The 15184-nt window shown below is 43.1% G+C and overlaps 1 protein-coding gene across 2 annotated transcripts in view; it reads right to left on the bottom strand.

The window, feature by feature from the left end:
* LOC137063530 (lethal(3)malignant brain tumor-like protein 4) overlaps nt 1-15184 on the bottom strand; it is a 55400-nt gene that overhangs the window by 23995 nt on the left and 16221 nt on the right. For both annotated transcript variants that reach the window (XM_067434758.1, XM_067434759.1), the window contains exons 10-14: nt 12865-12950; nt 11124-11234; nt 10377-10491; nt 8889-9000; nt 1526-1723 (exon numbers count right to left, since the gene is read on the bottom strand). In XM_067434758.1, the coding sequence (XP_067290859.1) occupies nt 1526-1723; nt 8889-9000; nt 10377-10491; nt 11124-11234; nt 12865-12950 (622 nt within the window). The remainder of the gene's footprint in view (nt 1-1525; nt 1724-8888; nt 9001-10376; nt 10492-11123; nt 11235-12864; nt 12951-15184) is intronic.

The raw sequence follows: 15184 nt of genomic DNA, 5'->3' as shown, positions 1-15184 counted from the left end.
CGCACACACACACACACACACACACACACACACACACACACACACACACACACACACACACACACACACACACAATTCGACTAACAGTCGACTATAGAAAGATTCAACAATTCTGATTCGAATGTCTAAATCTGTAGTCGGGGACACCCCTAGTAATAACGTAATATAAATATATAAATGACAAAAGCATGTAAGAAAATCAAAAAAGCTATAGATCTATAAACAGAAATGAGAAGTGCTGTGTTGAGTCAGGCTGTGCTTTCTGGCCGTCTCAGGCGTTTGTCTGCACTCGGCCGGATTCGTCTGTTGGCAGCAGACTCAGTTTGTCACGACTCCAGGCCTCTAAACACATCAGCGCTCGGAGATTTTTCGCCCATTGTAAACTCTACACAGAATTACCCGTGTAACGCGTCTGTTTATTGACTGAGCTCAAACTCTGATGCTTTCAAATTAAACCTGCAGCTGCTGACGCACTTTAGTGTGGATGAAAAGCTCTCGGGCCGCAGCGTCTGACAGATCGTCTCAACCCTGGCCCAACGCCACCGCTAACACTGCAGATAATGCTCTCGCTCTCTCACACACACACACACACGGATGTGAGGACACACACCGCGAGAGGAAAGCTGTTCCGAACAGTTTCCATTGCTCAGAAAAATCCTCAATGCTGTCATTTTACGTTCTGACTGAACGCAGGTCTTTCATTCACGTCAATCCAAATGAATGCAACTTTTTAGATACTAAACATTATGTTTATATGAACCCCAAGTGCAAATCTGATTCATAAATGTGAGTCTGGACCACAAAATAAGGGTCAATTTTCTGAAACTGAGATGTATGCACTGAAAAAACTGCTCTTCTTACTCAGTATTTTTGTCTTGTTTCTCGTCCAAACATCTAAAAATTCTTAAAACAAGAAGTATTTACTAGACAAGCAAACGTAATTGTATTGTTTTGGGGAAAATAACTCCAAATGAAGAGAGTTTTTGCTTAAAATAAGATTAATAATCTGCCAATTTTCTTTTTGAATTAAGGTAATTTTTCTCACCCCACTGGCAGATCAAACTTTTGCTTGTCTAGTAAATGTTTCTTAATGTAAGAATTTTTAGATGTTTAGACTAGAAACCAGACAGAAATACTGAGTAAGAAAAGCATTTTTTACAGAGAAGATCCTCTGAAATCTGAATAAATAATTTTTCCTAATATTAGGAAAGGACAATATTTGAAAATCTGGAATCTGAGGGTGCAAAAACATCTAAATATTGAGAAAATCTCCTTCAAAGTTGTCCAAATGAAGTCCTTAGCAATGCATATTACTACTAACAACACATTTATGGTAAAACATGTACTAAATATCTTCATGGAACATGATCTTAACATCCTAATGATTTTTGGCATAAAGAAAGCATGTCAAAAATAACGTTTTTTTAATTAAAAATGTAACTGGGCTCAGACTGATCAAATAATGAGTGGATTGCACTTGATATTATTCACTAGGGATCACTGAGTGCACTTTACATTCACAAACCTGTCGTCCACATGGCTCATCTCATCCTTCCCATCCTCCTCCCCATCCTCCTCTTCTTCCTCTTCATCTGGACACAGGCGTTTGGTTTTCTGCACAAAGTGCACTGGGACGAATGTGATCTGCTTTTCTCCTCCGAGCCGGTCCGGCAGAACCACTTCTTTCTTCATGTTCATCTCAGAATACGGGCATCCGAAGGCACTGAGAGATGGAGAGAGAGGACAGACCATCAGCTTCTCGGAGGACGAGGGCGGAGCCAACCTGTCACTCACAGGAGATCAGCCAATAGCAAACCACAGCCATCCAATCAATACCAAACGGACAACATCAAGCCCCGCCCCTACATTTGTTCTTGTTTAAGATGCGCTTAATTCAGATATATGGCGCAATAGCAAAAGATGAGTGCAACTTCTGTTTCCTGGTGATGCATTTGAATCAAGATTATTAGTGTTAACTAAAAATACTAAAATCATGTTTGTCTATGAGGCATAACATTATGACCAGTGAATAACACGGATGATCTCTGGCTCACGGCTTCTGTTAGTGGGTGGGATATATTAGGCAGCAAGTGAACATTTAGTCCTCAGAGTTGATGTGTGTGAAGCAGGAGAAATGGGCAAGCGTAAGGATTTGAGCGAGTTTGGCCAGATTGTGACGGCTAGACGACTGGGTCAGAGCATCTCCAAAACTGCAGCTCTTGTGGGCTGTTCCCGGTCTGCAGTGGTCAGTATCTATCAAAAGTGCTCCAAGGAAGGACCAGTGGAGAACCGGCCACAGGGTCATGGGCGGCCAAGGCTCATTGATGACCGTGGGGAGCGAAGGCTGGCCCGTGGGGTCCGATCAAACAGACGAGCTACTGGAGCTCAAACTGCTCCAGAAGTTAAGGCTGGTTCTTATAGAAAGGTGATGCTTATTAATTAAGAGGTCAATCAATATTTTTACGTGCAGTGCTCCAGCATTATTAATTATTTTATTAACATCATTTCACTGTAAAACTGATGTTTATGAGCGTCGCCCCACATGATTGAGTTCTGGACTAAATCTGATTAACCCAACAGGACACTTTTTATTTCCAGCGTCCGTCTCCCTCCCAGCTGGACAAGCATCTGCCAGACATCGATCCTCACAGAGCGAGAAAAGGTGGCCAGGAGAACGAGTCTCGCCTGACTGCATTGTGCCAAGTGTAAAGTTTGGTGGAGGGGGGATTATGGGCTGGGGTTGTTTTTCAGGGCTTGGCCGCTTAGTTCTCTTAATGCTTCACCAAGACATTTTGGACAATTTTATGCTCCTGACTTTGTGGGATCAGTTTGTGGACGGCCCCTTCCTGTCCCAGCATGACTGCGCTCCAGTGCACAAAGCGTCGCTCCATAAAGACATGGATGAGGAGTTTGGTGTGGAGGAACTGGACTGGCCTGCACAAAGTCCTGAGCTCAACCCGATAGAACAGCTTTGGGATGAATTAGAGCGGAGACTGAGAGCCAGGCCTTCTCGTCCAACATCAGTGCCTGACCTCACAAATGAGCTTCTAGAAGAATGGGCAAAAGTTCTTCGCATTCACATGCTGATGAAACTCTGCTTTATTTACCGTTAATCCTTCATGCCTTCAGATGGTCTGAAATTAGGCTGCAAGGTTGTTGACTAAAGGCAGAAATATGACAATGTAACCCATTTTATTCTCTCTCCATTGGCTTCCGGTCTATTTTATATATATCATTTCAGTTTTTTAAAACAAGGCTAAAAATGCATCCTTACTCCCATATTTTCTATATTGTTTTATTGTACCGTATTATTAAATCTACACTGGTCATCTGCCGACGGGACGCTTTTCATTTCATTTCACAGCTGGACGAGCATCTGCCAGACACCAATCCTGACGGCAAAAGGAAAACAGGCATTCGGTTCAGTCTATTTTTAAGAGACTTTTTTTACACTGAAAAAAATGCTTTTCTTACTCAGTATTTTTGTCTTGTTTCTCGTCCAAACATCTAAAAATTCTTACATTAAGAAACATTTACTAGACAAGCAAAAGTAATTGTCTTGTTTTGGGGAAAATAACTCAAAATGAAGAGAGTTTGTGCTTAAAATAAGATAAATAATCTGCCAATGGGGTGAGAAAAATAATCTTAATTCAAACAGAAAACAAGATTATTTTTCTCACCCCATTGGCAGATTATTTATCTTATTTTAAGCAAAAACTCTCTTCATTTTGAGTTATTTTCCCCAAAACAAGACAATAATTTTTACTTGTCTAGTAAATGTTTCTTAATGTAAGAATTGTTAGATATTTAGACTAGAAACAAGACAAAAATACTGAGTAAGACGAGCGTGTTCTGCAGTGTGGAGCCGCAGGAGATTCTCAGGTCAGCGTATGGATCTAAGAATAAAAATCTGCACTGCGAGAAAACACTTCACACTCAAACACACGGATCTACCGGTGTGTGTTAGATGCAACTGGACCGCATTAAAAGAGAACAACCTGTACACACTGCACTTATCATATTCTAATATTATTTATTTATTCATTGCGGCAGGAGCTCAGAGCATCTTCACATGCCTTTATGTTTCCCATCCTACACTGTAAGAGATAATGAGTTCATCTATAATAAAGATTGAATTATGAAGCGCCGGTAGACGAGGCGGTAGAACATTATGAAGTAGCTTTAATTACTCATTATAATATGCATGTTAAATTATGCATCTATAGCAATATATTTCAGCTCGCATAGCTCTTGTTTAATGTAATAATGGCTTTGAGTGTCTTGTAGTCTAAGCGTCTGGAGGACGTCTATTAAAGCGATGCAAACCACTGAATACTGAAACGACTGCGACGTTCTGCTTAAACTGAGAGTTTTGAGAAACTATGCAAATAGGATGCAAATGAGATTTTAATGAAACCCAGTTCAAAATTGCATTTCTAAGCGGAGAGGATTTTGCTGAAGCGCAGCTTTAAAATGGTTCCTTTCTTATGCTGTCTGTGTAACCAGAAGTGGCTTTCTTAAAAAAGACAGTATCCTTTCCCTATATGTGAACAATTGATTCAGCGGTGATTATACGCCTGGGAAAGGTGAGCTTCAGGAATAGCAGCTGCTGATTGGATCCCAGATGCTCCGGGTTAAAATGTGAAGGAGAGATCGGAGGGTCCGTTATATTCACTCCATTACTTACGCCGCCTTCACGTGCTATCGGAAGTTTCCCACTTCCCACTTCAGAAGTCGTGATTATGAGCTTGTTGTGTTCAGGCGCTTTGTTGTCGGGAAGAATGGAGGACGCCAGGTTCATACTTTTGTGCGTCTTGGAAAAAATGTTATTTTAACACTATAAATATTTCAGTCATTTCGCGGTCCCAGAAAATCATAATCCCTGGCAAACACAGCAGCACAACACGAAAGCATTTCGTTTATAATCACATTCACAATAAAGGCATAATGTAGACAAGATAAGGCTGCTTAAAGACTAAAATGGCAATAGTTTTCACCCATACCTGATCCTATTGTATAGCTGCTTTACCACACTATCTTGCTCACTATTCTGGAATGATGGTCAACTACATGTGATTTTCGATGTGTTTAAAAAAACACAATATGCTTCGAATGATTATTAATGTATGTAAATATATACTACTTTAACAACAAACAAGACAATGAAATTGTTGCCGAAAACCCCCCTAATAAAACACCTGCCACAGCAGAAATTCGTCTCCCATCTGCCATTTTGAACGGTTATGCCACGCCCATCGCGGGAACTTGCATATCTTAGGTATCAAAATTATTTCCGAACTTCCCAACACGACATCAGAGGGCGCTCATGTGCAATTTTTACCTCGAAAACTCGTATTAACGATAATTCTGATAGCACATGAAGGCAGCATAATCCCACCTGAGCTCGTTTACGGCTAATTTGAGAGTAGATGCTAATGAAAGTAACACAAGTTTTGTTCTGATCTTAAAGATATCACTTTCTCTTCAGCTTTGGTCAAGTTTTCCTCATCCTTAGATCCTATTATTAGTGGAATACCTCAGGGTTCAGTACTGGGCCTGCTTTTTTAAAACTTATACACTATAATGCCAGAAGTATTGAGTGGTTCCTCTAAATCCCTGAGTTCAGGTGTTCGGTCTCTTCATGGCCACAGGTGTATAACTCCAGCTCTCGGCCTGCAGACGCTTCTACACACATTAGTGAAAGAATGGGTCGCTCTCAGGAGCTCAGTGAACTCAAGCGTGGGGCCGTGATAGGCTGACACCTGTGCAATAAGGCCATTCCTGACATTTCCTCACTACTAAATATTCCACGCTCAACTGTTAGTGGGGTTATAACAAAGTGGAAGCCATTGGGGACAACAGCAACTCAGCCACGAAGTGTTCAATCCCAGAGCGGGGTCAGCGCATGCTGAGGGTCACAGTGCGCAGAAGTCTCCAACTTTCTGCAGAGTCAACAGCTCCAGACCTCCAGACTTCTGTGGCCTTCAGATGAGCTCAAGAACAGCGGAGAGAGCTTCATGGAATGGGTTTCCATGGCCGAGCAGCTCATCCAAGCCTTACATCACCAAGAGCAATGCAAAGCGTGGGATGCAGTGGAGTAAAGCAGCCGCCACTGGACTCTAGAGCAGTGAGACGTGTTCTCTGAGCGACCAATCACGCTTCAGTCTGACAATCCCATGGACGAGTCTGGGTTTGGCCGTCGCCAGGAGAACGGGACTCGCCTGACTGCATTGTGCCAAGTGTAAAGTTTGCTGGAGGGGGAGTTATGGGGTGGGGTTGTTTTTCAGGGCTCAGCCTCTTCTTTGCATTTTTATGCTAATGAAACTCAGCTTTATTTACCGTTGATCCTTCATGCCTTCAGATGGTCTGAAATTAGGCTGCAAGGTTGTTGAATAGGAAGGAAATATGACAATGTAACCCGTTTTATTCCCTCTCCATTGGCTTCCGGTCTATTTTAGGGTCCAATTTAAGATGTCGTTGTTTGTTTGTAAAGCTCTTAATGATCATCTAATCTTGAAGACCTTATCATCCCCATTACAGTTTTTAAAACAAGGCTAAAACACATATTTACTGCCATATTTCTATATTGTTTTATTGTACTGTATTCTTACATCTGTTCGGTCAGCTGATTTTAAATGTGCTATATAAATAATTTACTTGCAACAGCTCTAAACTCTGAACAGATTCGATTCGCCAGCAGGTTTAACAGGAAAAATTAAGGATTTGTTCAAGCCGTGACTTTCATCTGAGAGAACAGATGCATGCTGGGATTGGGACAGACTGACTGTTGGCTGAGAGTCTCAGCAGATGCGTTAGTCTATGAAGAGTCCAGGAGAAACCCGTCCTCACACACTGCACACACAAACATTGAATAAAGCTGAACTAAAGATTTAGTTCAACTAAACACGCCTGTTCTGCCTTCCTGGAGCTCAAACAGTGGATCATAGTTCACAGGAAATGCATGTACACTGCAAAAAACGCTCTTCTTATTTAATATTTTTTTCTTGTTTCTAGACCAAATATCTAAAAAATCTTAAATCAAGATGCATTACATAAGATATTTGTCTCGTTTTGTTGAAAATAAAATCTAAATGAAGAGAGTTTTTGCTTAAAACAGGCAAAATGATCTGCCAATGGGGTGAGAAAAATAATCTGATTTCTGATTTAAATCTCGTTTCTTGTTTCCGAACAGAAATCAGATTATTTTTCTCACCCCATTGGCAGATCATTTTGCCTGTTTTAAGCAAAAACTCACTTCATTTAGATTTTATTTTCAACAAAACAAGAATAAATATCTAATGTCCATAGGCGTTATTTGCAGATGGACGGGCGGGACATGTCCCCACCACTTTGTGAAGCATCTTGCTGCACGGATGAACCTCACTAATACAAACGAAACATCTCTGGTGAACTAGAAGAGCATTATATCATGCGTTTGTTAAATAAGAGGCTCTCCCGTTGCCGCTGTTATCAGTCTTCACACAGACGAGCGCTGTAATCTAACGTTTAGCGCCGCTGCAGACACTTTCTATTTGTTCTGGAGAAATCACGATACAAAATGCACAAAAACTGTCCCTGCCCTTGATGTACAAACACTGATGATATTCGCTTTAGATGAGAAGAAAAACACGAGGGCAGATTAGAAACGAGAACTTCTGCCAAGCTTATCAAAGCACCATTAGGGAACTAGACCAGGGATTATAAGTGTGCAAATCTACGCCTTCATTCACGTCACAAATCTGGGCACTAATGCTATGCAATAATTAAATGAGATTATATCAATAAATTAACTATTTAATAGATTTTTGGACATCTTAGTACACATTTTTTCAAAGCAAAGCGCTTTGAGTGCCTTGAAAAGCGCTATATAAAATGGAACGCATTATTATTTATTATTATTTTTCTGCAATTGTTATTGTACGTATTTTACATCTGATATAATGTTGTATTAGCGATGCTATCCCCTTATAATACGCCATAAAGTGCGTATCATAATCACGAGAAAAACTGCGTACCCCGTGCACCAAAGCTCATTTTGACATATACACTCCACGAGATTGCACAGTCTTACTATTTATACGCTTTTGTGAGACTGTCCCACCCACTTTTTAAAACAAAGTTACGCCACTGCTTATGTCGCTTTACTGATCTAGTAAATGCATCTTGATTTAAGGAATGTTAGATATTTACACTAGAAACAAGACACAAATACTGAGGAAGAAGAGCATTATTACAGTGAACTGATAGAGTACGGCTTGAAAGCAACACAAGATGCAGTAAATGAAGGCTTCAGTGGAGGATTGTTTAGGGCGTGTGTGAGTGTGTGTCTCACCTGTGGTGTGTATGTGTGTCTCACCTGTGGTGTGTGTGTGAGTGTGTGTGTGTGTGTGTCTCACCTGTGGTGTGTATGTGTGTCTCACCTGTGGTGTGTGTGTGTGTGTGTGTCTCACCTGTGGTGTGTATGTGTGTCTCACCTGTGGTGTGTGTGTGTGTGTGTGTGTGTCTGTGTCTCACCTGTGGTGTGTATGTGTGTCTCACCTGTGGTGTGTGTGTGTGTGTCTCACCTGTGGTGTGTGTGTGTGTGTGTGTGTGTCTCACCTGTGGTGTGTGTGTGTGTGTGTGTCTCACCTGTGGTGTGTGTGTCTCACCTGTGGTGTGTGTGTGTCCCACCTGTGGTGTGTGTGTGTGTGTGTGTGTGTGTGTGTGTCTCACCTGTGGTGTGTGTGTGTGTGTCTCACCTGTGGTGTGTGTGTGTGTGTCTCACCTGTGGTGTGTGTGTGTGTCCCACCTGTGGTGTGTATGTGTGTCTCACCTGTGGTGTGTGTGTGTGTGTGTGTGTCTCACCTGTGGTGTGTGTGTGTGTGTGTGTGTGTGTGTGTGTGTCTCACCTGTGGTGTCCGGTGTATTTTGCTCCTTTAATGTGTCCGACGCCTCTGCAGCCTGGAGTCGGACACACACCCTGCGTCACGGAAGTCTTCACGTCTGAAAGCCCTGCATGTGCTTTAAAACACCACACACACACACACACACACACACACACACACACACACACACACACACACACACACACACACACACACACACAAAACACGCATGAAGGAGCGCAGTGCATCAGCCTAGATCTGACTTCATGAAACATTCATGTAACATGTTTGTGCAGCGTTACTCTCATGACCAGAGGCTATTTCAGTTTCTCACACACACACACACACACACACACACACACACACACACACACACACACACACACACACACACACACACACACACACACACACACACACGCATAGACGTACAGACACACACACACTCACACTCTCACAAAAACACACGTGTGCTTAGACGTGCAGACACCACACACGCACACACACACACGCACACGCACACGCACACGCACACGCACACGCACACGCACACGCACACGCACACGCACACGCACACACACTCACACAGACGATAATAACGCTTCATATATCATACTAAACGCAGAAAAACTTCCCATCTCTTAGGTCAGCCGAGTAATTCATCATGTGTTCTACTGGTGTGGCATAATGGGAACAGACTCACTCCCACACACACACACACACACTGACTATACACACACACACACACACACACACACACACACACATTCACACGCACATGTATGCCTATGATTATGAGGACATTCCATAGGCGTAATTTTTTTTTAAATGACAGGTTACATTTTCTATCCCATAATAACCCTAAAGTTACCATCACAGAAAACTTTCTGCACTTTTACATTTTCAAAAAAACATAATTTATTCAGTATGATTTATAAGTCGTTTTCCTCATGGGGACCAGGGTTTACAGGTCCCTATAATGTAGGGAATACACAGTATACACACACACACACACACACACACACACACGCACGCACGCACGCACAAACGCAGTCTCACACTCTCTCACATGCACACACACAAACACAGCACACACACACGCATGCATGCACACAGACACGCATGCACACAGACACACACGCACACAAAAACACACACACATGCACATAAAGAAACACACACACACACACGCACGCACGCACGCACAAACGGAGTCTCACACTCTCTCACATGCACACACACAAACACAGCACACACACACGCAGGCACACAGGCACACAGACACGCATGCACACAGACACGCATGCACACAGACACACACGCACACAAAAACACACACACATGCACATAAAGAAACACACACACACAAACACACTGCACACACACTCACGCACACTCTCTCACTCAACGTATGGGAGCATTAGCTGAACTGCCCTAAATAAGGCTGATTTCAGCTGAAGTGTGTGTGTGTGTGTGTGTGTGTGTGTGTGTGTGTGTGTGTGTGTGTCTCACCGGGCGGTGGTTCCAGTGGATGACCCGTTCTGGAGCACCAGCCCACTGGATGAAGGTCCGGCATGTCTGAGTCCACCCAGAAATCAAACTTCTCATGCCAGCCGTCGAAATGCACCTGAGGAAGATGAAGTGATAATGTTACAAAAGATTCAAATAAACGTTCTGTTCATCAAAGAGTCCTGAGAAATATTAAGGTCTTAACTCTCACTCTTTCTTTTATTCCCTTTTTTCCGTATCCTATATTTGAGTAATCATCATAAATTAGGGATTATTCGGAAGCTAATAAACTCAAAATTCATTCTGTGAGATGCTGTGTTACCACGGAAACCATTCTCTAATTTCTTCTAGCAGGCTCCTCCCCCTAGTGGGCGGGGTCATATTTCATATTACAAAATGTATTTGAACTACTTTATAATCAAAATAGTTTCTAATCTTGACAAAACACATACCATCGGAAAGAGCGGAGTCTCAAGGTTCCCTATTTGGTGATCGTTTTATGATGGATGTGATATTTGGACAGAAATTTACAGGAAAATGCATCAAAAAACAATCGATGGAATGTGAGACACCCGGTGGCTGTTTCTGGCACTTTTTCAGCCCTCTTTCCACCACTGAGGGGGAGACACCGCTCTACAGTCATTTGAAGTGATTGCAGGACCAGTTTTGGCCACAATCTTACACACACTTCCTTTAAATAATAAACTGTAGCTGATGAATCCCACGTGGGCATCTGTAGCTCGTCCTCACCTTGACTCTGTAGTCTTCGGTGTCTGTAATGGTGGCCGCGCGGATCAGCATCGGGTTCCTTCGGTCCACAGCCTCCAGCTTCATGAGCGGCAGGAACCCATGAGGCGGCCTCTACAGGACACACACACACACACACACGGTCAATATATCTGATCCATCCATCCATCCATCCATCCATCATCAGTCTATCCATCCATCCATCATCAGTCTATCCATCCATCCATCATCATCCATCCATCCATCATCAGTCTATCCATCATCATCCATCCATCCATCATCATCCATCCATCCATCCATCCATCATCATCCATCCATCCATCCATCCATCCATCCATCCATCCATCCATCCATCCATCCATCCATCCATCTCTCAATCCATCCATCCATCCATCCATCCATCCATCCATCCATCATCATCATCCATCCATCCATCCATCCATCCATCCATCCATCCATCCATCCATCCATCATCAGTCTATCCATCCATCCATCATCAGTCTATCCATCATCATCCATCCATCATCATCCATCCATCATCATCCATCCATCCATCCATCCATCCATCTCTCAATCCATCCATCCATCCATCCATCCATCATCATCCATCTATCCATCCATCCATCATCATCCATCCATCCATCCATCCTTCATCCGTCCATCCATCCATCCATCCATCCTTCATCCATCCATCCATCCATCCATCCTTAATCCATCCATCCATCCATCCTTCATCCATCCATCCATCCATCTCTCCATCCATCCATCCATCCATCATCAGTCTATCCATCCATCCATCTCTCTATCTATCTATCCATCCTTCATCCATCCATCCATCCATCCTTCATCCATCCATCCATCTATCAGATCCATCCATCTCTTAAGAAATATAGTATTAATCAAAAAGTATTAAAATCTTAATATAATCACAGAAATATTATTGTAAGCACAATGTGCTCATGCTATCACTTTAAACATCTTCATGGACTATGATATGTGGATTATATTGCATTTTTTCTTGAAAAAATAATAATACAGAATATGTTAATATGCAGCACAAGCCTTTAGTTTTATTAATGATAAAACTAAAACTAACTAACGGTCTCAAATCTTCACACACACACACACGCGGTCATGAAATGCATCCTCAACTCTTCACTCACACTCACACACACACACACACAGTCATGAAATGCATCCTCAACTCTTCACACACACACACACACACACACACACAGTCATGAAATGCATCCTCAACTCTTCACACACACACACACACACACACACACAGTCATGAAATGCATCCTCAACTCTTCACACACACACACACACACACACACACACACACACACACACACACACACACACACACACACACACACACAGTCATGAAATGCATCCTCAACTCTTCACACACACACACACACACACACACACACACACACACAGTCATGAAATGCATCCTCAACTCTTCACACACACACACACACACACACACACACACACACACACACACACACACACACACACACAGTCATGAAATGCATCCTCAACTCTTCACACACACACACACACACACACACAGTCATGAAATGCATCCTCAACTCTTCACACACACACACACACACACACACACACACACACACACACACAGACATGAAATGCATCCTCAACTCTTCACACACACACACACACACACACACACACACACACACACACACACACACACGAAGCGTATCCTCACCACACAGAAGGCTTGAGCTGGAGCGGCGGTCGCGCTCGTGTCTTCCATGTAATCCTCCCAGATGAAATGCTCTGGATTAGGGTGTCCTAAAACACAGACACTCACAATCACACACCTGTACATTGGGCTTACAGACACTCAGCCAATCACATCTTTCACACACAATCACTGCACTCTTAAAGGGACAGTTCACCCAAAAATATTAATCCTGTCATGTCATTCCAAACCCGTGAGACCGCCGTTCATCTTCAGACTCTTGCTGTGCGTTCACACCGCCGGCGGCGAGAGCGGCAAGGTGCCCGGAAGTCATTCATTTTCAATGGGAGCCGCGCGGCGCGTCTTAGACGATTTGGGCGTCGAGGAGAGTTGAAATCAGCTCACCTTTATGGTAATGAGCTATGACGCGGTTCGGCGGCAACAGGCGGCAACCAATCAGAATGTAGAAGTGCTCCGCTTGAGAGAAATCCAGATAACGCAGGCCTGTAAACGTTGGTTCCGACCACATTAGTTCCCAAGCAAAATATAAGAGAAGTTGATCATTGCTGTGCGGGTTTCCCGATCATTTATGACGAGATCATTCATAGTGATGTGTAATTTGTTAAGAAGTCGCGTAACACTATTTTACAGGCGCTAGAACGCTCGTTGTTAGGCGAGTACGCAATTAATTCTTACTTTCACATTTAAACGATTTCATGAAGTTAATTTATACCCTACTTGTGGTTAGTATATCCATCAACATGCTTGTTTGATTTGCGGCCTCTTTAAATACAGTTTAAAAAAAGAAAAAACATCCGATCTACGTCAGAGCGGCAGCGCGTCCACGGAGCTTTCTACAGCGTTGCTGTCAGGGCGGCAAGAGCGAATTTTGACGCTTTCGCCGGTGGCGGTGTGAACGCACGGTTAGGCCGGGGACACACTGCAAGCGTGCCGTGAGCGTCTCGGCTGCGTGGCGTGTCCGTTTTTATTTCGGCTCCCATGTTAACCGGTTAGCACTTGCATACAGCATGCGTGACACGCACGGCTCACGCGCGGTCCGAGCCTCGCGGAAAACGCGTGCATGCTTCAAATAGAAGAGACGCCTATTTTTAACGCGACACGCGAGCGTGTGGGAAGCGTTTCTAGGCAAAATAGAGTAGGAAAAGATGTTTATATGCCATTTTGACACGAATACATATTAATAAATGACATTTTCATGTTTGAAAGTCTGTAGGTAAACATTAATGCAGAGATAGGCCTACTTGTAATAATAAAAAACAACATAATTATCGATTTTGAAATATTAAACCTGTCTATACAGAACGAAATATTCTGTAGCCTATTTTGCCGTCAATACCATAGATCTGTATGGTCAATAGGCTACTGCTGACGTTGTCTTTGCTGTATCAATAGGCAATATATTTATATTTAACATGAAGTATAGGGCTTCCCTGTACATCAACAGCAGCAGCAGCGCCGCGTCAGACACGCTTCTGGTGTGTAAAGACAGAGAAAACGCCACGCAGCTGCCCCGCGGCTGACACGCAACAGAAACGCCACGCTTGCAGTGTGTCTCCGGCCTTACTGCTGACGTTGCTCAGCTCAAGCGCTATCATCACACGCATCACGTGATCAGCGTCAGCCAATGGTGAGCCGGCGTTCTGGTGTAGAACCCGGAAGCTCTGCACTGTATTTGCTACGTCAACGGAGACATGAAGAGATTGCTGAATAAAGTGGTTATTTGTGTGTGTGTGTGTGTGTTTGCATGCTAAAGTATTCTCATCTCTTCACATTAAAGGCCCTTTCACACTGGACGCGATTGTGACGCGCGATGGTTTTATTTTTTGATCAGCTTTGTGTGTAATGAGCGCTTCCACACCGGACGCAACATTTATTTTTTTCGTTTCGTTGTAGTTTTTTTTTACTGTAGCTGCGACAAAAACGGCTTCAAACAATCACATAAAAGGAAACAAAGGTGACGAAATGTCCAGTTGATGTCAAGAGCTATTCACTCAACATTAACCTGTGCCAGGTGTGGCGTTTCGCCATTAATTCGGTTCGAAGATTACTGTAGTTCTAGTTAAAGCTGTACATCTGCAGCTGCGTTTACAGACAGCAGTAACCTAACCTTTTATAAATAGTTGATTTTTTCTTCTAAACCTTGTGTCCGCGATTATAGAAAGGAAACATCTTCCCATCCGTAGCTTATGTCTGTGGCTCATAAATGTTTACATTATGACTGAACTGGAAACATCTGCTCCGGATCGATTGGTTCCTGAAGTGTGTGTTAGGGTGCGTTCACACTTGTCATGTTTGGTTGGATTAAAACGAACCCTGGTGCGAC

Source organism: Pseudorasbora parva, chromosome 24 (assembly GCF_024679245.1).
Source record: "Pseudorasbora parva isolate DD20220531a chromosome 24, ASM2467924v1, whole genome shotgun sequence".
Lineage (NCBI taxonomy): Eukaryota > Metazoa > Chordata > Actinopteri > Cypriniformes > Gobionidae > Pseudorasbora > Pseudorasbora parva.
Note: the sequence above shows the minus strand (reverse complement) of the source record. Positions and strands in the feature narration are given on the sequence as shown.